At 46.0% G+C, this 23,868-nt stretch overlaps 1 protein-coding gene across 4 annotated transcripts in view; it reads right to left on the reverse strand.

Moving 5' to 3' along the window:
* Positions 1-13,874: 13,874 nt before the first annotated feature.
* The window catches only part of ERBB4 (erb-b2 receptor tyrosine kinase 4), a 626,958-nt gene continuing 616,964 nt past the window's right edge, over positions 13,875-23,868 (reverse strand). For all 4 annotated transcript variants that reach the window (XM_065069063.1, XM_065069064.1, XM_065069066.1 and 1 more), the window contains one exon: positions 13,875-22,664. In XM_065069063.1, the coding sequence (XP_064925135.1) occupies positions 22,228-22,664 (437 nt within the window). In that variant the 3' untranslated portion in view covers positions 13,875-22,227. The remainder of the gene's footprint in view (positions 22,665-23,868) is intronic.

Consider the following 23,868-nt stretch of genomic DNA (forward strand, 5'->3'; position numbering starts at 1 on the left):
TGCTGCCAAAGGGCATTGATATTGAGCTGCTGGACCTGTTGTCTGTGGCAAAGCCCAAGAAACACTCTTGTTGTGGGGAGACTCCAGAGTTATTATATAATTCTCAGCAACAGAGGGCAATTGGGTTCCTTGCTCCTCTGCCTTTGCCATCAAAGGGGCAGCCAGGCTCTGCGATAAAGCATCCTGCCTCTCCACAATTTTGAAAGTGAAAAGCTTCATATTTTCAAATTTAGCTTTCACAGGACTCATCACCTCCTTTCCTCCACTGCTCCAAAATTCAGCTTTAATAAAATATAGATCAAAACATGCAGCAAAATAGAGTGGGCCCTATGCAGCTCCTGCTGAAATCAGCAGTGATAAAACTTCTTGTCCTTTAAATAACATGACATCAGCCGTACGGTTAAACATTTAGCTGTGCATTGCTATAATATTCTTTCTGTGTGTCCATGTATGTGCATTTTATGTTATATATGCTTATACAGGTATGTACACATAGGGGAGATGACTGCCTGTTTACATACAGGCAGCACATAAGTGTCTGTTTGTGTACCTGTGTACACAGGTCTGTGTGTGTGTTTTGCTAACATATGGTTAAACTGGCATAAGGCCAGAGCTATGTCTGTGTAAAGTGTGTATCCCTGCATGTGTAAGTAAAAAGCTGGTCTGCTTTTGAATTGCAGAGGCCAGTTCTAAATGTATGCTGTAATGGAGACCTTTGATTTTTAAGACCTTCTCTCTTCATGGCTCTTTGTGTAGGATTTCCATGTGATACGAAATCTGAAATTGGTGATGGATCGTTGTCTGTTTGGCTGCAAGGAGAAAGCTCTGCATGTAACCCTGTCAGGTACAAGCTCCTTGTACGATGCCATTTTTTTTATAGCCATCCAAAGGGAAACTTTGAGATCGTCTGTACTTTACAGCAGCAGGTCCAGAGCCCTGCCATGTCCTTTCCATTGACTCCTTTTTCTCCTTTCTCAAAAAAAATTGATCAGGAGGCCCTTCACAGGGGACAAGTCAAGGAGGGTAACTGAGTTTATCTGCTCGCGGTAGCAAGGGCCAGCCCAGCTCTTGGCTGACTGCAGCTGTGTGCTGACTGCCTGGCAGATGATCCTCTGCCAGGAAACATGGCAAAGGAGAGGGGTTTCGGCAAAGCTGCCCTCGGACGTTCAGCTCCCCAGGAGGAACTGTGACCCTGGGGAAGGCCAGGAGCGAGCTCTCTGCTTGGGGGATGAACAGGGGTTACATGTGGGCCCTGGTGTTCAGAGGGTGAATCAAAATCTCAGAGCAAGGTGAGCAGTGAGTGCATCTGTCCATTGAACCTACGTCAGCTGTACGAGTCAGTCACGCAGCCGCAGCCACCCGGGGCTGTGTGCTCATACACAGAAATGATACAGCCTCGTCTCCAGCAAACCCCTTCTCACCTGGTATGCATCTTCCTTTCCCCAACCCCATCTTCTCCTGTCTGCGTATTTCTGTCTCCAAAGAAATCACTAAGAGAGAGATACATTTCTTTTCAGCATCATGCTGACCCCCTTTCTCCTCCCCTCAAGTCCTGAAATTAATTAAATGATGTCACGCCTGATTTTATCTGATTTGGAAGCAATTCATCACCCTTTTGCTAGTTCTATTAGTCCAAGCGATCAGCACATTAATTCATTTGTGAGGCTAAGCTCAAGGGTAATTACAGTGAGGAAGCTTAATGCCTAAACGTGTTAATGTCTGTAATCAGAACTATTTTCTCAGTGTGGAACAATTGTTAGACAATTACACTTGGATATGATTGCCCTGGTAGGCAACAGACGCTGTGTCAAGAGGGGAATAGCAGAAGCTTGTTCTGCAAGTAGTGTGTTATCAGCAAATTTGACTCTGCAATCTCTCTGTTGCTGGATTCTGTGCAACTTGCCCCTTCCTCAGGTTTTGCATTAATAATTAAGTTGAAAAGTCATCTCTTTCTCTTTTTCAGGCTGGGTAGTGTGCTTTTTTCTGACATAAACGTCACGAGCTTTTCCTTCTGGTGTCCTGGTTTATGTCCATGGAAAGAAATCATTCATTTAATAAGTGGCCTTTTGCTTCCTGGTAGGCCTATTTTTTTTTTTCTTTCAACAATCAGGGCTTTCCAGTCAAAAAATGCTTGGGACTGTGTGAACTTCAGGGCTGGCATTCTCTCTCCTTTGCTCATCTGGAGGACTCTTTGTTAACCTCATGGTGGGGATGTGTCCTGCTAGGGTGATTCTGGACTTTAAAGGAAAAGTAGCTGTTGATCCCACATGGGCACAGTGGGACCATGCAGGCATAGCAAGGGGGTGCAAAATCTTTATGGGCAAGGTTGTTCCCTCCTGTTCTCTCTTTTTCTGACTGAGCTATCAGTGCTGTTGTCTGACCCCGCAAAGTCATTCTTCTTCCTCCCTGGGCAGCCACAGTGACCTCCGCTGTCACCGAGCAAGTCCAAACCCTTGTGCTTTTCAGCTGGGGAGAGATTTTATTCTAGCTCATCCTGGACGTCCTCCACTGCACAAGGCACTGTACCTCGCAGAAATTCTCATTTGGGGTAATGTCCCATACACAGCTGGCCTTGAAAAATGCACTTCTTGTTATTTGAAGAGAAGCCTCTAGCTGTGCTGGGTTGGCAGCATCCTCAGAGGCCCCTGTGTTAGTCCTTAACAGCAATCCCAGCCTCCTGCCACAAATGAGGCAGGGGAGGAAATGAGTTTACAATTATGTGTTTTGCAGACATGGTGAAACTTGTGCCAGCGACAACTGCAAGAAGAGCTGTCTGCTTGACCGGCTTCAGAAGGCTGTCTGCACCCCAAAGGAAGGTAAGAATAATCCTAAAGTTTCTATTGTTATTACTGGTACAGATGAAGAACAAACTATTTCTTTTCCTCAAGAGAGCAATCGTCTCTGGTCTCCAGCTGGGCTTGCAAAGGGGCTGTGGCAGCCACCTCCTCCTGTCTCCACACTTGATTTAGCAGGACTGGTATTAGCACCTCTCTGGCTTTTTCCAAAACCTTGGATACAACAAAATACTGCTTGGCTGCCCCCATGACATCTGAGGCCTGACCAGACGGGCAGATTCTTCCCTCTGAGGCAGCTGGGGACACGGCAATGGGTGGTTTGCTGACTGTCACCCCAGCGTGGTTTTCTGAGGTCTCACTGCAGGTTTGCCTAGGACTGTGGCACAGAAGGCAGATTTTGATAATGTGGTGTGAAAACCAACAAGATACCTCAGATGTTGAATGAGTTAAAAATAATGAAATTCAGAGCAATCTCACATCAGTTCTCACCCAACTATCAGGTCTGACAATGGGGAATATAAGCACAGTAGGATGTTACGTGAAGAGGTCTGAATTTTGCATTGTTTCTTCTTCTTTATGCTGGAATACCTTCTTAACAGCGTAGAGAACCCATTTCTCACATTCTCCTGGCAGATCTTTGAGTATTAATGCCATCACCAGCTTCCATGAGTTGAAGCGACCCGTGCTGGTTGATGGTTGATGAGGGTTGTTGGACACGAGTGACATTCCTCTGCCCCCTCCCTCTCCCGTGCAGGCAGCCAGCAAAGCTGCAGCAGCACATTGTGTTCCAATACAGGGCCCGGTAGGGACCCTGGCCTGGGAATCGGGGATTTATTTGTTGTCTCTGGTACCAGCTTGCCAGGGAAGCTTAGGCAAGGCATCTCCTCCCATCTTTTGCTTGCCTTGTGATTTTAATCAAAGCCCCTCCAGTCCTTGCTCTGCTGATGAGGTCAAAAGCATGTTGACTCTGTTATTCAGAAAGGCAATGAAGCCTGGGGTGGCTGAGCCCATTGTGCCTTCCAGGGCCTCCAAATTTTCCCTCTCTGTCCAAGTTGCAAGGAGTGGCAGGAGACAGTGCCCCTCCATTGTGTTATGGATGTTATTCCTCAAATGTAGCCCCAAGTTGCTGTAGATACCCTTTGAAACTGGTATTTGAACAACAACTTCTAAAATATTCACCTACTCCTCCTCTTTTTGGCTTCATTAAAAGCTATAGGATATTTCTAACATGGTAAGAAACATGCTTATTGTTTCCTCACTATACTTGACTGAAGTGAATCTGCTCACCTGCACAAAGGTACCAATCTCTGAATAGTTCACTATTCTGAGCCCTGTTAAATTTGAAGTCACAACTTATTTTGACTATTGCAGACTCAGAGAGACCAACTTGTAAAGTTCTTCCATGCCATTAAAGCTCAGCAGGGTTTTACCCTCTCAGATAACGAACCAGAACAATATGTGGCTTCTGATGAAACACAAATAACAATCAGTTGAATCAATAAGGTTAACTTCTCCATCCTCTCTCCTGCACTTTGTGATTGGATGCCCACCAGAATGCAACGTCTTTCTCCATCAGTCATTTATCCAGGAGTTACGAGATATAGATGTAGTAAGAAGGAAAAATTAAATTGCCCAAGAGATCGCAGGGTTGGAGTCCAAGGCTTGTGCCACAGCTCTGTCCCCAGCTTGTGCACTGGTGTCCCCCTGCGGGGAGGGATGTCTCCCCATGCATCGCTGCAGCTGCTCTGTGCTGGGGCTCTTGGGCCTCTCCATCCCGTCTGCGGTGTTAAGGGACGGCTGCCCTGACGCTCTTCCCATAGATGTGCCGCTCAGGTAGGTAATGGGCAAGTAAAAGCCAAGCTGCTGGTGGGGATGTGTGACTTGGAGCAGCAAGTTTCTGCTGAGAACAACCTGGTGCATGTCACCATGATATCACCCTGATTCAAGAGGTCAAAACTTGCTGTTGGGGTTGACCCCTGGTTGAGATGCATGGGGTAGCGACAGACAGGTCTCCACAGTGCCTGGGGTGTCGCAGCTTCATAGCTGCAGGTGTTGCAGCCTCTGCGCTGCAAAGCAAATATCTGCCTGTACTGATTTGCATTGTAAATGCATGACTATAAGCCACCCTCAAACTTCTTTGTAAATTTGTCTGCCATCAGGAGAACTAAACTCCTTGCTCACAGATTTCAGTTGCTTTGCCCCTGGTTATGGCTTACAGGACTGAAGAAAACAGCCTTTTACGATGCAGGAAGAGTAAAGGTACTGAGAGTGAATTGTTTTTCCTTGTCACACAGCCAGCCACAGGTGCTGAAGAACTCCACCAGCATCTGTACAGAAACACCGCTGGGCTAAAAATCACTGGAGACTGCCAGGCTGCAGGGAGGGGAGTGGCAGCGCTTGGTGGGATGCCTGAGGTCTCCTCCAGACAAAATGATCCGTCCCTCCCAGCCTCTCCACTGCACGACTCTGTGCTCACCGAAGCTGCCTTAATGCATCTGTCCACGTGCTGCTCCGTGTGACGTATCGACGCGTCTGCGCCCTGTTCCCTGAGGTCAGTGAGCATGTGGGGTGCGTTGGAGTGTGTGAGCTGGGGCCGGGGTTTGCTCATAATTCTCCCGCTGCCCTTGAGGACCTGGGGGCAGGTCAGGCCATGGCAACTGTGCTGTGGATGGGCACTGGAAGATTGCTCAGTTGTTGCTCCTGCCTTCTGTGCGTGATCATTCTCTCCCTTGTGGTTCTAAATACATTCAATCAAAATGAGCATGTTTTACTCTGCTCTGTAAACAATGCAAATGCAAAGCAAACATTTCACTGTCTGCTGCTTGGTATTTCTGCATAATCTGGCAATCCTGCACAGAGCAGATAAAACGGTAGAGAAAGCAAGTTCTTACCTCTTTTCTTTCTTCTGGCCAAGACAATACCTCTAATGGCAGGACACCCAACGTGTCTGCCCCAGATACGCAAACGTTTCATGTTTAAGTCTGGCTAATATAACCTCTGCTGGGGTCCTGGGAAGCTTTGTTCCAGCCACAACTCCTGGTTGCTGGTTGGAAGCCATCATCGCCCCCTCCAACATTCTCATTTTAGCAAATCAGCAAGTTCACACAAGAAAATATTTATTGAAAAACTTCTCCTTTCCTGCTGCCCTGCTCTCTCCTCAGGTCATATGGGCCATATTGCGTGGCATGTCAGTGTTTCGGCGAATGGCTTTGCTCATGGGCTAGTGTCTGTGTGTGTGTACGTGTGTGTGCGTCCATTTGCTCAGGCCCTCCCAAAGCGCCTCGTTCAGCTGGGGGAATCACGCCGCTGCTGGGCACCCATAGTGTGCTCAGCACATCTCAGGGAGAGCAAACGTGCCTTCTGCAAACTTACAGCAAAGAGGAAGCACCTTGACACAGGCAGGCTGTGGGTTTCTGCTGGGTTTCCCTGGACTGTTGGGGCAGCTTATTTGATAATGTTATTTATAGGCAACAGAGCAGGTGGGGTGGCCTTTGGGTAGGACTGACTTGTGTCTGTTTGGTGAGATGTATTCATTACCTATAGTTTGTTTTCCTTGGTTTGGCAGTATTCGGGAGTACCACGACTCCTTTGAACGTAAAGCAATGATATAGCATTCAGAGCAGCTGTCAAGTGGGGAGCCCAAACCTGCCATCTGCTGTGTTAGAAAGTAATAGAAGGAAACAACTTGTCTGTGGAAAGTTGCTCCAGTATGTAGCAAAGGAGGAGCAAAAGGCAGGTTGTTTCCATCTCCAAGTACAGCTTTGTGCTCATCAGAGTGGCGGTGCACAGGGCTGCTCACTGCTGACCTACGCAGTGTTTGTGCAGTTGGGGCCCGTTGCTGGCAAACAGGGTTTCCTGGAGCTGTGTCTGTGTTTGCTTCCCAGGTTGCCTTCCCTGTGCCACGCTGCAGCGTGTGATGCCATCAGCCGCGGTTCAGCTGCCAAGGAAAGTGGGGGGAGTACCGCAGTCCCCAGCCCCAACGGGACCAGCAATGTCAGAGGGACAGGTAGAAAAACAGAGAAAAACACAGGTGCCCAAGCAGCAGGTCATGAAAGAGATTGGTTTGCTTTTCACGCAGAACAGCTGTTTCTTTATCCCACCTGCCTTCCCCTTCTCCCATCTCCTCCCCAGTCCTCGTCCCTGCCTTGCCAACAGCACACTTTGGTACAAAGGTCTGAAAAGTCAGAACCATTTCCATTCTGTGGGAACAAAAGATTTCCTTTGTTGTAATTCCTCCGTTCAGCTCTGGAAAAGGCCCTTGTGCGGGGCACAGCAGCATGTGCCCTGTGTGACAGGGACAAAGGCAGGTTACTGTGGGGACGGCTGAAAGGAAACCATGACTCGTTCCCTTGTTGCTACAATCTTGTTGACTTGCTGGTGCTTTACAGGAAGCAATTCATACGGATTTTCTCTGCCTAATAACGATAAAGGCTTTTCTTGGTGGGAAAAAAGCAGGGAGTAGAGGGGAGGATTTATCACAGGGACAAACAGAGCCTTGGTGCAGTTCATACCATTTATGCAAAATTAAATGATCGGTTTTTGCCTCCCCAATGTTGTATCTTGGTGTTGTGGCCCTGACTGAGCATGGTGTGGAGGGTGATGTGATGGGCTGGGGCTCGAAGATCACGTTAAACTTTGTTCACTGCTGGCCCATGACAGGAAAGCGGAGTGTGTCAGGGAGATAGGACAGCAGCTGGACTTTGCTAAGATCAGCCTGCTGCATGACTTGGTGTTGGTGGTTGTTTGTTTTTAAAGTATTTTTTTAATATATTTGTAAAAAATAGTAGGTCTGTATTAAAGATCATGATGAACATGCACTCGACACATGGGGCTTCTGCAGTCCGCTCCTGCTATCTGCACCTCAGCCTGCTGTCCCAGTGACCCCCAGCACTGGCTGCTGTGGGGGATTTAGCAATAGAAACAGCCGCTTTTACAGGTGGGGTGTTTTTGCGGTAAGGGGGAGGCTTTTGCAGCTGTGCTGGCTGTTTGTCAGCCATTCCTTCTGGAGAGGTGAGCTGGCACAACAGGTTAGGGCACAGAGCAGGTGTCCCTTTTGGAGGTGCCAGCTGTCTGCAGGGCTTTAATGGTCAGGGTGAAACCCAGCAATGCCCCACTATGGTGTCTGCAGAAGTAAACGGGAAGATGGGTTTGAATGGAAGGTTGCAGACAGCACAGAAAGAGCTTTTTAAGTACAATAATTATATTTTTTTTCTTTAGTAGTGATGTAAAGGCTCCCTTGGTGGCTGTGTTGGAGGCTGGAGGGGGCTTGGGCTCAGAAACGGCAGTCCCCAGGAGAGTGAGGAGTGAAGGCCTGAGCTGTTTGAGGATTTTGCCTCCTTTCTGGCCCACCTTCAAAATCAGCCTTGCCCTGGGAAGGAACAAACCATGACTGCAGGAGAACAACAGATCACCCACCTTGGGCAGGAGAGAGGGAGCCAGGGCTCCATCAACAGCTCCAGAATGTCCAGGATCTGCCTGGGGGATCTGTGTAGGGATCTAAAATAAAACCAAACATATCCCACCCTGCTCCCTGAAAAAAAAACCCAAACACAATCCCCCCCAAAAAACACCTCCTACCCCTATAGCCCCACCAAATGCTCTTAAACATCAAATCAGTATTTCAGTTAACTTAAGCCAACATACTTCTGGCTTTTCAGGTGGCAAAGGTTTAGTGAAGTGGTCTTACAATGTCACAGGACACATTTCAGGCTCCACCTTCCTGTGTGGTGAGAGGACTTTGACAACACAAAGAGCTCAGGCGGCAAATCCAGCTTTCCAGGTAAGATCCCCACTCACAATGCTGTTCCCAGCTCTCTTGCAATTGCATGTGTTCAGTCCCTTGTTTTTTCACCCATCTCCACACAAGAGGATGGCCAAAAGCTTGAGAGCTCTGGTGTTTCTGGGCTGAACTCCTTGCACAGTTCATGTAGACATTTTGCACAGCCCATACCTGCCGGTGTGGTGGGAGCTTTGTAATGCTGACAGGGAAATTAAGTTGAGCAAAGTGTTACAGGCAGATTGAAAGAGCCAAATGGAAGCTCATTTGCATGGCTTTATTTTTCTCCTTTGACTTTTTCTAGCTTCTGGCAACAATTCCCAAAATATTTGCTGGGCCAGCTTGAGGTGTGATAGAGGAAACATGGTCAACTACTGCACCTTGGCGATGGCCACAGCCAGGTCAGTGGAGCTGAGTTTTTATTTGCTGATGGTTTTTCATTGATGCATTCTTTAACGCATGAGGTGGGGCTTGTTTTAAATGGGGTGTTCATTGGACCTCTTTAGCAGCTTTACAATCATAGCACGGTTTGCAAATTGAGTGCAAGCTTTTAAGTGATTTGTCTGAATTCTGGGGCTTATTCAGTATTACTGAAGCTGGTAAAACAGCCTCTCCTGCCTGGACAGTCCCAGGCCTTAACGGAGGCATTACAGGGCCAGCAGCAGCTGCTTATTTTGCTTTTGGAGAGAGCAAATCCCATTTCCCCTGTGCTCAGTGCACAGGGTTGTAACGATGGGACAGAACACTTCTGGTGGAACAAGCTGGGACAGTTCTACCTCTGCAAACCAACACCAGGCAGTCGTGGGCCAGTTTGTAAAGCCCGGTGTTGGTGTGTGTGTTAGGCCCTACCATCCCTGTAGGATTTTTTTCTGTTATTGTAGGATCAACTTTCTTCAGAAATTAGTCCTTGGGCTTAAATAATTTTGTATTGCACTTGCCCTTCTGGTTCACAAGTGACACAGAGCCGTAAAGAACTTCATTGCCATTAGTGCAGCATGAAACTGCTTGCAAAAGTTAAATTGTGCTTTTCAGTAGCAGCTTAAACCCCTGAGTTCAACAGCTTTTGCTGAATCGGCCTTTGCTGAATGAGCAGCCGAGGGCTTTAAATTAATATTGTTTCACTGGAAAGTAATTAGTTGACTGATGATTTTTTTTTTTTAAAATATTATTATTATTTTTCCCCAGGTATTATAAATAAAACTCACTTGGGAAAGGAGTAAAGGAGGAGAGAGTGCATTTATTAGCACTTGCCTCTCTTGCATTGTTCATGTCTCTGGATTTGATTTATTCTGAAGCATTGCTGAAGTTCTCCTGTGATTATGTCACTAGGTTTTTTTTTGTCTTGGCACCAGACACCGTTTCCTCTGTGCCGCATGACACGAGCTGCAGCCTCTCAGGGTGTGCGTGTCCCCGAGCGCGGGACAGCCCCTGGAAAGCACCTCGTGGGGAGACGGTGGATGGGGCCAGGTTGCTGCTGCAAAGCTCCCTGCACAGCCCCTTGCCCTCCCGGGGAAGGGTGGGCTTGCAGCAGCATCTGTTCTGCTGCCAACCCTATGGAAAACAGAGTTTATAATACCTACAGTTGTAAAGCAGGAATGCTTATTAAGGTAACACCAAGGGCTTTTCAGCAAGCAGCGCTGTGACAACAGCCTCCAGAAAGCAGGAGGGAAAGTCAGCGGCGAGGCTGCGAGCAAGGCAACAGGGCGTTGGAGAGAATTGTGTGTGTCTGTGCAATGACCTTTCCAAACTACTGGGTATAAAATGTTGAGGTCATGCGTGAAACAAATAGTTGCAATCCGGGGAGATTGGAGTATTTTAAAATGCACCTCAAAGAGCCAAATGACCTTTACTGTTTCTCACTAAATTTAAAATGTTCTCTGGGGTCCTGGTAATGCGGTTAGCCAGAGAAGCAGATCAGGGTGGCGAGAGCACTTTTACTTAGGGTGTGTGCCAGACCCTGTGGGATTAACCACAGCTTTTGAAGTGAATGTCGTGCTGGGGAAGGGGCCACGTGCTCAGGCTGATGCTTTTTTTTTCATGCTGAGAGTATTTCTGTATGAAGAAAATAATCTGATAATTTGTGATTTGAACAGGAGGTTTTTCTATTTCCACATTTTTATTCCTGTTTGCTTGTTTTCTTCAATCCTTCCTTTACTGAGCAAAAGTGATGGCTCCAGAGGTGATGGAGAGAGCACCACAGCATGTCGGCTGCGAGACCCGAGGCTGAGGCTGTGAAACCAGTGAAGGAGACCAGAGTGAGCACAAGAAAGTTGATGGTGAGGCTGTAAACACAGTACTGTGAACTCATGGAACACTGATGATAATTAGTTGTGGATTGCACTATCATGCTATAAAAGGTAATGCAGCACCATGTGTACACCCTACAGCCTTGAAAAGGAGCAATGTCAAATCCTAAAAGAACGTTGTAGGACACTGCATGTGAGGAGCAAAGTCTGTTCTTGCTCTGTGATGCACCAGAGTCTCCAATGACAACAGAAAATGAATATAGGCAGTGCTGCTAAATACTCTGTTTTACCCTCATAGTAGCGCCCAACCCCGCATGTGGATAATTAGCCATTTTCAAATATTTGTCTACCATTTTATTAAATATAGGCATGTCTATTAAATATAGGGGTGTGAGATACTCTACTATTTGATATGGAAAAATGCAGATGATACCTATTATGGCCTTTTATTTATTGCCTTTATAATATATCCCTAATTTCCTGTTGTTTAAGGAATAATTTTATAATTACATACAGAGATTGTTTCCTGAAATGAGGCTTTTTAGTATCTCACGCATAATGTCAGGTGGGAGTAGAGGTGTATTTTCTGGGAAGAGCTCTCCTCTTTTTTGCTTCTTTGCATTTGTTTCTCTAGTTTTTGTGATATTTTTACTTGACTTCCTATTTTTTTCATGGGGCTGTTTATCTAACAAGATGACACTGATTTGGAAAAAGGTTTAAAGTGCATCATGAAGATTTTTATTAACAGGTTTTAAATGCAGCTGGAAGATATTCATGGCTATAAAAGCACTATCAACAGAGCTTTTGTGTTTTTTTTTCAGTTGTTGGAAGTTTGGTTAAACCTTTTAGAGGGGAAATAGAACCTGCTCATCTCTAAATGCAAGAGAGGTGAACTGGCTGCATAGCAACAGCACCTACAGCTAAGCAGGCCTTTTCAGCTATTATACAACAGTGTAAAGAAAGAAATGCAATTTGAGCCATGGTGAATATTTCATTAAAAAGCTTATTTTTTTGAGCCTACTGATAGAACAGCCATTGCCCTTAAGCATCTTCACAGCAAAGAAAGGAACCTAAAATGTGACTTCTCAGCTTTGAGATCCAAACTATAGAGTGTTCTAAGGTATAGGGCTTGTTTATGACCAGAACTTGTTCTCTGACAGGCCACTGCCTTGAAAAGAGGTACTTGTAATCTAGATTAGAAAGTGTGCTGTCAAACTTCACTGTAACTTGTGGGTTGTGGGTTTTGTTGTTGTTGTTTGTAAATAAATAAACTATCTCCTTCCTTCCTCCCTTTCCTCTCTCCTTCCCTCTTTCCTGTTTCTGTCTGTTTTCTTTTTCCTTTCCCTCCTCCTCCCATCTTCCTCTCGCTCTCTCCCCATTTCTTTTGCTTTCCCTCTTTCTTTTTTCTCTTTGTCTTTCTCTCCCCTTTTTCTCTCCTCTCTTTTGCTTTCTTTCCCTCATTTCATTCTTTCTCTCTTTCTTCTCTTGTTTCTCTCTTCTCTTCTTCTCTTCTCTTCTCTTCTCTTCTCTTCTCTTCTCTTCTCTTCTCTTCTCTCTTCTCTTCTCTTCTCTTCTCTTCTCTTCTCTTCTCTTCTCTTCTCTTCTCTTCTCTTCTCTTCTCTTCTCTTCTCTTCTCTTCTCTTCTCTTCTCTTCTCTTCTCTTCTCTTCTCTTCTCTTCTCTTCTCTTCTCTTCTCTTCTCTTCTCTTCTCCTCTCCTCTCCTCTCCTCTCCTCTCCTCTCCTCTCCTCTCCTCTCCTCTCCTCTCCTCTCCTCTCCTCTCCTCTCCTCTCCTCTCCTCTCCTCTCCTCTCTCTCTTCTCTCTTGCTCTCTCTCCCCCTTACCCTTTATCTCTTCTCCTCTCCATCTCCTTTCCCTCTCTTCTTTCTCTTCCTCCCTTTATCTTCCTCTCACCTTCCCTCCTTCTTTCTTTCCATTTCTCCTTTCTTGTTCCTTTTACTCTCTCTCCCCTCATCTTCCTTCTGTCTCTTACCTTTCCCCTCTCTCCGTTTCCTGTTTTTGTCTGTTTCTTTTTCCTTTCCCTCCTCCTCCTATCTTCCTCTCGCTCTCTCCCCCTTTCTCTTTCCATCTTTCTCTCCCCTTTTTCTCTCCTCTCTTTTGCTCTCTTTCTGTCATTTCATTCTTTTTCTCTCTTCTCTTTCTCTCTCTCCCCCCCTTTATCTCTTCTCCTCTCCATCTCCTTTCCCTCTCTTCTTTCTCTTTCTCCCTTTGCCTTCCCTCCTTTCTTTCCTTTTACTCTCTCTCCTCTTTCCCTCTTTTCCTTTTCTCTCTCTCCTTCTTCCTTCCTTCCTCCTCTCTTTCCTGTTTGTTTCTCTTTCCTTTCCCTCCTCCTCCCATCTTCCTCTCACTCTCTCCCCTTTTCTCTTACTTTCTCTCTCTTTCTTCCTCTTTCCCTTTTCTCTCTCTCCACATTTTCTCTTTGTCTTTATCTCCCCTTTTTCTCTCCTCTCCTCTCTTTTGCTCTCTTTCTTTCCCTTATTTCAATCTTGGTCTCTCTCCCCTTTCTCTTTTTCTCCTCTCCATCTCCTTTCCCTCTCTTCTTTCTCTTTCTTCCTTTGTCTTCCCTCCTTCTTTCTTTCCTTTTACTCTCTCTCCCCTCCTCTTTCCCTCTTTTCCTTTTCTCTCTCTCCTTCCTTCCTCCTCCCCATCTTCCTCTCACTCTCTCCCCCTTTCTCTTACCTCCTCTTTCTTTTTTTCGCTCTCTTAACTTTCCCCTCCCCTCTTTCCTGTTTTTGTCTGTTTCTCTTTCCTTTTGCTCTTCCTCCCATCTTCGTCTTGCTCTCTCCTCCTTTTTCTCTCCTCTCTTCTTTCTCCCTTTATCTTCCTCTCAGCTTCCCTCCTTCCTTTCCTTTTACTCTCTCTCCCCTCCACTTTCCCTCTCTCTGTCTCTCCATCCTTTCCTCCCACCCCAGGCATGCCTGCATTGCCCTCACACACACAGATGTGTGCGCACACGGGGCCTTACCTGAGCAGGTGTTGAGTCCCTGTTGCTGGCAGCACTTGAGCCCTGGCAAGAAATTTCACATGTACAGAGAGAGTTTCTTTCATATTTTATTGAATTTCATTTATATTAAATTAAAAATATATTTCTGACAGATTCATGTAACAAAAAGGCAGAACAGTTTTCAAATTGTTCAGCTGGGATGAGCATGGGTTGGTGCAAGGTGGGTCACAGTCTACATTTGCCTTAACAAACAGATAAAGCTCTACCCCAAGGACCGTGAGGAGAAACTCGGGACTGCACATGGGGCGGGGGGGCAGGAAATATAACCACACAGAGAGAAGATCCACAGGTTTCTCCCCAGCCTCCAAACAAGACAAAAAGGGAGGGAAGGAAAGAAAACAAAACAAAACAAAAAAACAACAAGAAACCATGAAAAGAAGGGAAATTATGCTAAAATATGTACCTAATATTAACCCAGGTGAGTATTTTAACAGTGCATAATTCTCGATAGCTAAAATATGAGAAACAAAAGGTTAAAGTAACATTACACCACATACAATTGGCATACCCTACTGTGTAAGCAAGTGCAGAAAGTCTGAACACACCACAATAGTGCTAAAACACAGAATCACACAGAATGCCAAAAATGGTACTTCTAACCAAAACCAGAGGGTGGGAAGGAAGAGAAAGAAAAGGGGAGGAGCGGCTTAAATCACAAGCAAATTACCTATATACAAATCAACTCTAAGGACAATTATGTTCCAAATAATGGTGTCCACAAGGAAAATAAAAGCAACATTATCCTTATTTACAAATGCAACTAGCTGTGTCTTTAACAAGCTATAAAAATACTATTCACATTTTCAAAGTAACATACAGTAGTTTTTGTATTTTTTTTTTAATTTCAGAAAGGCAGCTAACTCTGAATGCATCACTTTGCAAGAAATTAGCATCTTCCCCAACATGCTGATGTTTCTCTTCTTCTGAAGGTACTTACTTCTTAAGGCAGAAGTATTATTGTTGGTGGTGGTGTTGTTTTTTTCCTTTGCACTTTGAGAACAAGGCGAGTTGGCTACAACCCAGACTGGCCCCATCTCGCCCCCCTCCCTGGCTGCAGAGCATCTCGCAGGAGTTCAGTGCTGCTCCTGTGTCATCTCCCAGCCAGGGTTCGGCTTTTGATGGTGAGGGGACAGTAACGCCATCCTCCGGGCCTGGGAGTCTGAGCCTCATCAGGAAGAAAAAGTCAATAGTTCAAGAGTGCCAGGTCAGGAAATATATTTTGGATATCTCTGTTTTCAGAAAAAGACTGCTTTTTCCCCTTAATTTCCGCCCCGTACAGCAGGGCTGCTACTGCTTTAGAAGTTCTGGCTTATGATTTTGGGGAAATTGCAAAAACTGGGCAAAAAAGATATTAAAACCACAGTGAATAATGTATTGAGTATGTACCAATTTCCAACAATAAAATGTTATAAAAAGTGATGCGTTTTTATTGACCTGCATTTTCCTCTTAACATACCCCACCATAAAATGACAAGTACCCAGCAACTCCCTTCAGTCCCTGTCTCCAAAGAAAGGGTGGTTTGGTGCATTCAAAGTTAGCTACCCCTTACACAGCTGCTCAGTTAATTATCGACCCATTTAACAGCAGTACCAGTTTATGCTACATATGTCATAGTACCTTACCTCAAAAGAACGGCATACATATCTCCACTTACTTATAAAATACCATTCACAGTTTATTACTGTGGTTATCCCAAAAGGGTTTAGTCTTCGGAGTGCTATGGACAATACAGTGTTTTCTCCCTTGGAGGGCTCAAAGGTTGGGCAGGGCACGGGGCTGGTGGCGCCAAACGTGCTGGCAAAGGGCGCTGTTGGGCACCCTGGTCACACCCGAGCCACCAGTGAGACGGTGCTATGCGGGACATACCTTTGCCCTGGTGGTTTCATCCACAACACATCTGGAACACAATTTCATGGCTTTTTTAATTGGGGAGGGGAGAAGGACTGGGAAATAATTACTCACCCTGTGTAACACCTTACAGGTCTCCCTTAAAACCCCTCTCTACCAAGGTCCACAAAGCTCTCTCTCAAAATTAAATAATAAGAAAAGAAAAAAACAAACCAACGAACCAACCAGCTCTGAGTCCTCATTTCCTAATCGGGACAATGTCCTTAGGCTTCCCCCTCATACCTTTTCCTGGCTTGTCTGCACAGACCCCAGCTGGAAGATGCCTTGGGTGGAAGCAACTCTGGCTGCAGTTGAAGCAAGTCCTGGCACCATCAGTCAGACCCGAACACCCACCAGCTGCCCCTGAAATGACCTGTCAGTCATTTCCCCAAGAGCAATGAGCCTACCACCATAACAGCATTATAATCCACTCAACAGTACAGGAATATTACCCACTGCTAAAATACAATTAAACCCAAGGTGGAGATGATGTGATTTTTTTCAGATGTTTTACAGTGGTACTTCTAACCACAGATCTTTATTTCTGTTTTTCTTTCCCAATTTGAAAGTCCCATTTGCAACAGCGACCTTTTGTACCTGTGTAACACTTAGCAAGAGCCAGGAAATAAAAATGAGAGGGAAACTTGCAAACACAGCAACCCGGCACAGAGGCTGCCATGAGGGACGACCCGCAGCTCTTTGCACGTGATGGAGTGTGAATATTGCAGCCAATCAAACCCACCCTGCACAGCCTTGGTTTTCTAAAAACCAATTAAACCCAAATAAAAGGTTTTATATAACAATAGATGAGCTGTTGTGTCAGCAGCAGAGGTCTGAGATACACAGGAATGAGAAGATTGCAAGTGTCAGAGCTAAAAAATGAACATGCACACAGTCTTCATGTAACCGCAACACCACCTTTTCAAAACTACCTGCCGAAGGGAACTCGAGGAGATGGTACTGTCCCCTTTGAGGTGCTCTGCAAGAGCCAAAGACGTGACTGAAAATCAGAAGCCCAGCTCTGGTTCGGGCAAAAAAAAACCCCTCTGCTCTACCATGCACGCTCAACCTAAACGGCCTTCAAAGCAGGTGAATACCTACCTGAGCAAACAGTTCCGAAATGCGTCTGGGAAATAGCGGTGGAAGCCCTGATACTCCAGTTGTGCAAAGTGATGGAAAAATCCATGCCGACAGGTGAGCGATGCCCCAGCCATCAGTCCTGCCTGCGGCATTTCTGTCACTCCCGTTTCCTCTCCCTCAAAGGGACAGCGGGTGTGAGCACACAGGTGCTGCAGGGGCTGCCACCCTGTCCATGAACAGACACCTGCCCAGGGTGAAGCAAGGCTGACTGGGACACCTTCGGTTACCCTGGGGAATGACAAGACCAACAGCCTAATTCTGAGTTGGGCCAAAGCCTCATCTTGCAGGTGGTACAATGGAGCTCAAATAATCCCTTAATGCCTTTAGCTGCCACCACGATGCAGGACACCTACACAGACCCCCTATCAGAAAAAAAAAGATTTTTCAATTTAATACCTAAGTTTCCCATATAGCTCCATCCTCAAAAAAACCCCAACCTCAAGGTGTATTTCTAGGCTGACTTACCTCACAGCTCATGTTTCCATTGTCCTGCCCAGCTCGCCCTATAGCAATGGAAAGAATGGATCCACAGAAAGTCAGGGGCAAGCTGGTCTTTCAGAGTTGCCATTTTCTTTGCTTCTAGGCTGGGCACGGTGGACACGCTCCCCTGTAATTCCCTCTCAAATCTTCAGTGCAAACAGGTACCGCGCGGTGGTGTGCGCACAGGCTGCCCTGCTCCGGCACCCTTCACACAGCCTGCCCGCCGCGGGACAGCAAGGGAAACGTATTTCCCCATTAATCACAAAATGGTTTGGGTCGGAGGGGACTTTAAAGATCATTTAGTTCCAATCCCCAGAAATAAATGAAAAGAGATCATTCCACACAAGTACTGCGGTCGAGAAATGCATTTTCTACCAAATGACTGGTACAAAGCAGGGTTAACACAACCTTTCTCTGTGCAAAGGATTTCTGGGCTGAGCTTAAGGTAGCTGAAACAGACCCACGTGGTGGCTCCTACTGCTGATACCTGCTCAGATTTATTTCCATGGCTTGCTACCTGTGCGAGATGACCTGTTTGAAGGCAAGTTGTAAATACTCTGCTGCATCTGAGCGAGCAGCCATGTAAGAATCTCTCCTGGCTATTTTGTAGAAAAATTTGAAAAGAGTTGAAGAAAGAATAGTTGGTTTCAGTCAATTATGTTACAGAAAGTCAATCGGATCCAGCATCCCCATCTGTGTGACATAACCCTCAGGTAGATAATAACATCTAAGACAAGTGTCACTGAAAGAGATTAGGAAAAAATAAGCTGTTGTTCTCTTTCATTCAGTGCGTTGCCTTGGACAACGGCTGATGCACGCTCAGGTATCTGCTCTAGGAAAGTCAGTCACTGCTCTTCAGTTGCACAGGGAAAGGAACACTTTTACACATAGGAGAACGCATCATAAAACCCATAAAACCTGACAGTGCTGTGTACAGATACCATACAAGAACCAGAGAACTAATTACAGCCAAACAAAACACTTCTGCTAATGTTCTCACCTATTGCTTTGTGCTGACGAAATGCAGTTTGTGTGGAAATACCGGTTTGTTTGTTTTCCCCAAACCTGTGACTATTAATTAAAAAGCCTGACCCCCATCTTTCACAACATAATCAGTTGAATATCTGCCATGATTTTGCTGTGTACATTTGCCCACCTTCCCTTCACCAAGCCAGCAGCTGACACCCACTGAGGCAAACACGTGAGTTAGGACCAGCCAGGTATTTCTGCTGATCAGATTAAAGCTGCCGAACAGTTCTGCCCTTAGTTTTGCTTTTTCTTTTCTTTAACCGTGGTTAAACTTTGTCCAAGAGACAAAAACCTGTCAAAGCTTCCAGAGGGAACGCGCGCATCTACGGGCTGCGTTCGCACAATCGTGATTCTTTCTGGGTATAAGGAACCGGTCACCCAGGTGCCCAGCACCACGGGCAGAACAAACGTCACCTGCTGGCAGCGCAGGAAACGTAAGGACCATTTTCAGCAAATTCAACACAAACCAGAAGCTCAGGGAAAAACAAAAAAACCCCACAAAACAAACAAACACTTCCCCCTAAAAATCAAACCAAACAAACAAAACACAAAAAAACCCCACAAACAGACAAAACAAAAAGCCAGACATTTATGAGGCTGCAGTTGTTGAGTTTTCCACCATCACGACTGTGTCCATCACCCCCTTGTTTGCCCCCTCGAGTCACCACACAGCCAGCACGGCCCAGCCCAAAGCAGCTTCTGTTCCCGCCTTCACGCTGCCTCGCTTCAAGGAACCTCCGCATTTACACGCTACTTAAATATATATTATCACACCCACAGTCAACAAAATGAATAAATAATTCAAGTTTTGTAAGAAATAAAGTGTTAAGTTGTTAAAAAGCACAATTATTTACATTTTGATTATTCGACGAGCTTGTTTCCAACACTGGTACTACTTTTAATTACCAGAGAAACAAACTGGCCTCGCCTTCCGTCAGCAGCTACATCCCAGCCCTGTCCCACCCGGGTGGAGCTGTGTGTGCTTCTGCCCAGCAGCCTTTGAGTGCACCTCCGTGAATCCAAACACATAAGCTGTACCAGGATTTAATTTTTTCTCCATTAGGAGTTACTCTGATATGAGACTTGTTCGGGGACAAACCAACCCCTTTCTCCACCTACCTACAGAACCTGAGCTGCTTATGTGCTGAAACAGGTCAGCCACAATCCCGTGCCGGTCGTTGTCCTTGGGCAGCTTGGCAATTGCATCCCAGCATGGCAGAGCTTCACCTGTGCTTCAGATGATGCCCTATGAGCACTACTGCTGGCAAACCTTCCCTGAAGTGTGCTCTCCAGGGCCTCACACCACCCCTGCATCTCCAGCCCCTGCCCAATGTCCTCTTCTGTCTCCTACCAAGGTCACGAGGAGCTACAGACGGCACCAGCAATAGGCAAGGTGTGGTATTTTTGCAACCATCTTTCCCGCTTTAGAGGTCTGCCGGTCACTTTGTGCAGCCACCAGAGACCACCCTGGTACCACTTGACCCGACATCTTGTAATACCCTTCAAAGATCTGTACTTGTTCCTGCTGTTTTCAGACTCTTCAGCTACATACTCGGTTTACAGGTTTAATATCCACCCTGCAGCTGGTTCACACCGGCCTGAACACAGCTGATGCAGAAACAGGCTGTTGGCTGAACCAACCTTGACCTAGCCATCATATACAATTTGGCCCCCATCTACAAGTGTAACACCCAACCCAGGTTTGAAATCTCTTAATACCTTCATCAGGCTGACCCCCAGCTACTATGATTTGGGTGACTATCTTGTGTTTCTTACTTCTTCCCTTATTCCCCTATGATTAAAGGTGGCAAGCTGTTCAGATGGCAGGGTTCTGGAGGAGCTCGATGCCATTTCCAGAACACTGGTGGTTGCTGGTTTCATTGCCATCACCCCAAATATCTCAACTTTAACAGTACTGAAGCGCATAAACTGAAATACTGTTGTATCACCTAAGATTGCCATCCATCGGGTGGTGTTTCTTCCTGTTTAAAAGCCGTGATGGATAGAGACACAGGCAGATCTTCAAAGGTACTTAGTCGTTCTTTAGGATTTTTGGTGAGAACTAGGTATGCAAATGTTCTCACACACATGGGTCTTGGCGCATCAGGAGCAAACAATCAGTGTCTCTGGCCCTTCCCGGCTCCATCTGCTTCAGATTGCTAAAAACGTCCAGAACTCTGGCTGACAGATATTCCCAAAGAGGAGCAGGCCAGGGGGTGGGGTGGGGGTGTCTACCTAAAAACTGAGGTTGATGAAAGCAGAACTAAGAGCAAGGACACTGACTCATAATTATTTACATTTTTGACTGAAAGCTTCTGTGAGTCATGCGCATTTTGACTTCTCCAACCTCGTATGCACCATCTTCTGTGCCAGAGTAATCTTCCTTTTAGAAAAAAGTATTCCATCCTGTGCTGCAAGCCAGAGCAAGACATTCGTCTCCTCCGATCCCTGTCAGGGCTTGCTCTGTGCTGTGCTGTGCTGTCCTTCACGCGGCAGCAGCAAGAGCTGGTTGCTCTGTCACTGTATTCTCTGAAGCAGTCAATGCAATGGCCTCTCAGAACTGGTAGACATTGTTCCAAAGACTTGATTTGCTTCATTTTGGCATTTCCACAGTCAACCTTTACATATAATTTTTTTTTTTTTAATTTAAAATTATTATTTTGTATTTTGCTGGTCACTTCCATATTGCTTCATTCAAAATCCAGAAAATAGTTCAAATAAAATCAGAGCTTAAGTGCAAACTATCTTTCCAGTGAACCACTATGTGCATTTTCTCCAGTCCAGTGTGTGTCTTCCAGTTTAAAGGACCCTTCCCACCACCACCCCACAGAACACCAGTAGACTTCATGACCCATATCAAGCTCTCCAGTTCTCCATCTTGTCCTCAGTGTTGCCTGACAGCATCCCCAACTCCCTTCATGATCACGAAGAAGAAAAAGAGGGGAGAATTTGTTTGGGTCTTCCTATGTATCTATAATCAGCAGGTATAAAACAGGAAAGCAAAGCTGTTTGCATACAAATCTTGGTTTCTTGGCCTTGTAGGTTCAAAAAGAACATATCGGAGGTGTGGTTTTGTTACTCTTTTCTGAAAGGGTTTTTTTGTTTAAAGTTGGCACATATACAAAAATGGTCATGTCATGTACCAGTTCTGAGCTGGAGTCTCTGCGGTTAGGAATTGGCACAAAATCATGGTGTGGCTCAGAGAAAGGCTTTAGCTATGTATTAGAGTCACATCATCATTTCTTGGAAAGCCACAATGAAGATCTGAACGATTATGAAAAGCCAGGTTAGCCATTTTAAGTCGCTGGGATAGAAAGTGTTAGAGAAAGAAATTGGATTCTCAATCTCAATTACTATGCTATCACACATGATATAAAAATTGTCCATTTTTCACCCTAATGGAAACTGTATTGAGATTTCCAGGAATGCTGTACAGACTCTCATCAGTTCCTGCTGAAAGAAAACAGCCTCTCTGTGGCTTTCCCTACCACGTCTGGCTTGAATCACTGAGAACTCGCTCCAACACAGGCAACACTGCCACTGGCCTCTCCTGCTGCTGTCCAGCTTCTCTGACTGTCCGACCCTCCGGATCTGCGGAAAGTGAGGAACGCCAGGTTGTACATGCCTTCTTTCAGTCTCTTTCCTTCCTTCTTTCTAGGTTCCCAACCCAATCTGCAAACGACTCCAAGACATCCATTCACTTGGAAATATCAAAAATGAGTGAACTGGCGAGAAGAGGAAGCTCATGGGAGAAAGAAAGGGAGGGAGGGAGGAGAGACAGAAAAGGAGAGAGAGAAAGAGCGAGGCAGCTAGAAGGGGTTGCCTTTCCACTTCTGTAAGACCGCGGTCGCTACACCACCGTATTCCGGTGTCTGTAGGGCGGCGGGGGCAGCACAGTGCCAGGCTTCAGGGAGAACTCGGAGAGGTATTCAGGATTCTCTGCCACAATGGGCCGGATCCGTCCATTCTGTTTGTAAAAGTATTTTGTGCTGTACTCTTGCAGGTAGTCCGGGTGCTGGAGGGTGCTTCGTGGGGGCAGGCTGTGATTCCAGTAGTCTGGGTTGTCGAAGGCCTTCTTGGCTTTCTCCGGCAAATTGTTCTTCAGGTATTCGGCATTTTCCAAGGTGTTTGCAAAAGTGTTGAGGTACAACGGCTCATTCACGTACTCATCCTCTGCTTTGGGCTGCCCGTTTGGAGCGTTGTGATATTCTGGGTTGTCCACAGCTTGGAGATCTCCATTCTTTCGTCGGGAAACAAATGGGTTCTCTTCCACTGGGTTTAGGTAATCTAAGGAAAGATTAAAAATAAATCAACAAAGAGAGGGAGTAATCCATCTGTATTACCACCAGGCTGTGCCAGAAGCAGTACTGGAGCTTGTGCATCCTTCCAGCCCAGCCACTCATTCCAGAAAAGCTGGAAATCAAACTACAGCTCTTGCTGAGCCACAGCCCGTGTGTCTTGCTTGATCCTGGCCTTCCTCTGCGTGTCATTGACAGAGCCAAGCACGTCAAGTAACTTCTGCCGCTGCTGCTGACTCTTTGTGCAACCTTGGACATATCAGTCAAACCCCCTGCTCCACAGTCTTTCCACCCAGAAAGCTCTATAGAAACCTTAGCTAAGCCTCCCTGCACAAACACCATCCCCAAGGGCTAACTTCTAAGACAGCTTCATTTCTAACAGAACAATTTGCCTGATTAAAAACCTTCCATCCCTGAAGGACAAAGGGCCTCGAAGCATAATGAAAAAAATGATTCAGATGAGCCCTGGAAAGGGTACAAGAGAGTCTTACACCAGCTCCAAACCAGGAGCTGGAGCAGGCTACAGTTGTTTCAAATCACTTTCTGTGGATTAACACCACAAAAAATTGTAGCTGATGTGCAGAAAGGTTTTAATGCTGTCGTGGAAAGCTAGACAGGGGGTGGGGAGGGAAGAGAAACATAAAGAGACTGGCTGTCCTAGGTTAAAAAGGCACGCTTAGTAAAGTCTCGCCCACGGTCACACACAGGTGACTGAGCCACACAGGGCAATGGATGTGTTGAGTGCCACGTCCTGCTTTGCTCTGTGTATAAAAAGGTCTTGCTGCAAAACAGAAAGCCCATCAGCCTGGGCAGGAGGGAGGTCACTGACACTGCGAGCGGGCTGCAAAGGCAATGGCGTGGAGGTGGGCCACGGACAAAAGGAACTGGGGGTTGGACCATTGCGGCAAGATAGTCAAAAGCGTCCAGTTCATCCAGGGCTGGAAATGATCAGATCAAATCCACTTCTGCCTTTCAAAGAAACAGGCCCCTCTCTGTATGGTCCTCACTTCGGCTCTGCTTTTATCCAGGACAGGGACAAAACTATTAAATGCAAAAGTTCAAGACTTTGCAAGTACCTTTGGCCACACAGCTAAAACTTTGCTGAATCTAAGAGGAGGAACAGGTACATGTGCCCATACCAAAAGCACTGTGAGAGTATCTTTTTTTTCAGTGATGACAACCAAGAAGTGCTT

Source organism: Columba livia, chromosome 7, assembly GCF_036013475.1.
Source record: "Columba livia isolate bColLiv1 breed racing homer chromosome 7, bColLiv1.pat.W.v2, whole genome shotgun sequence".
In the NCBI taxonomy this organism is placed as follows: domain Eukaryota; kingdom Metazoa; phylum Chordata; class Aves; order Columbiformes; family Columbidae; genus Columba; species Columba livia.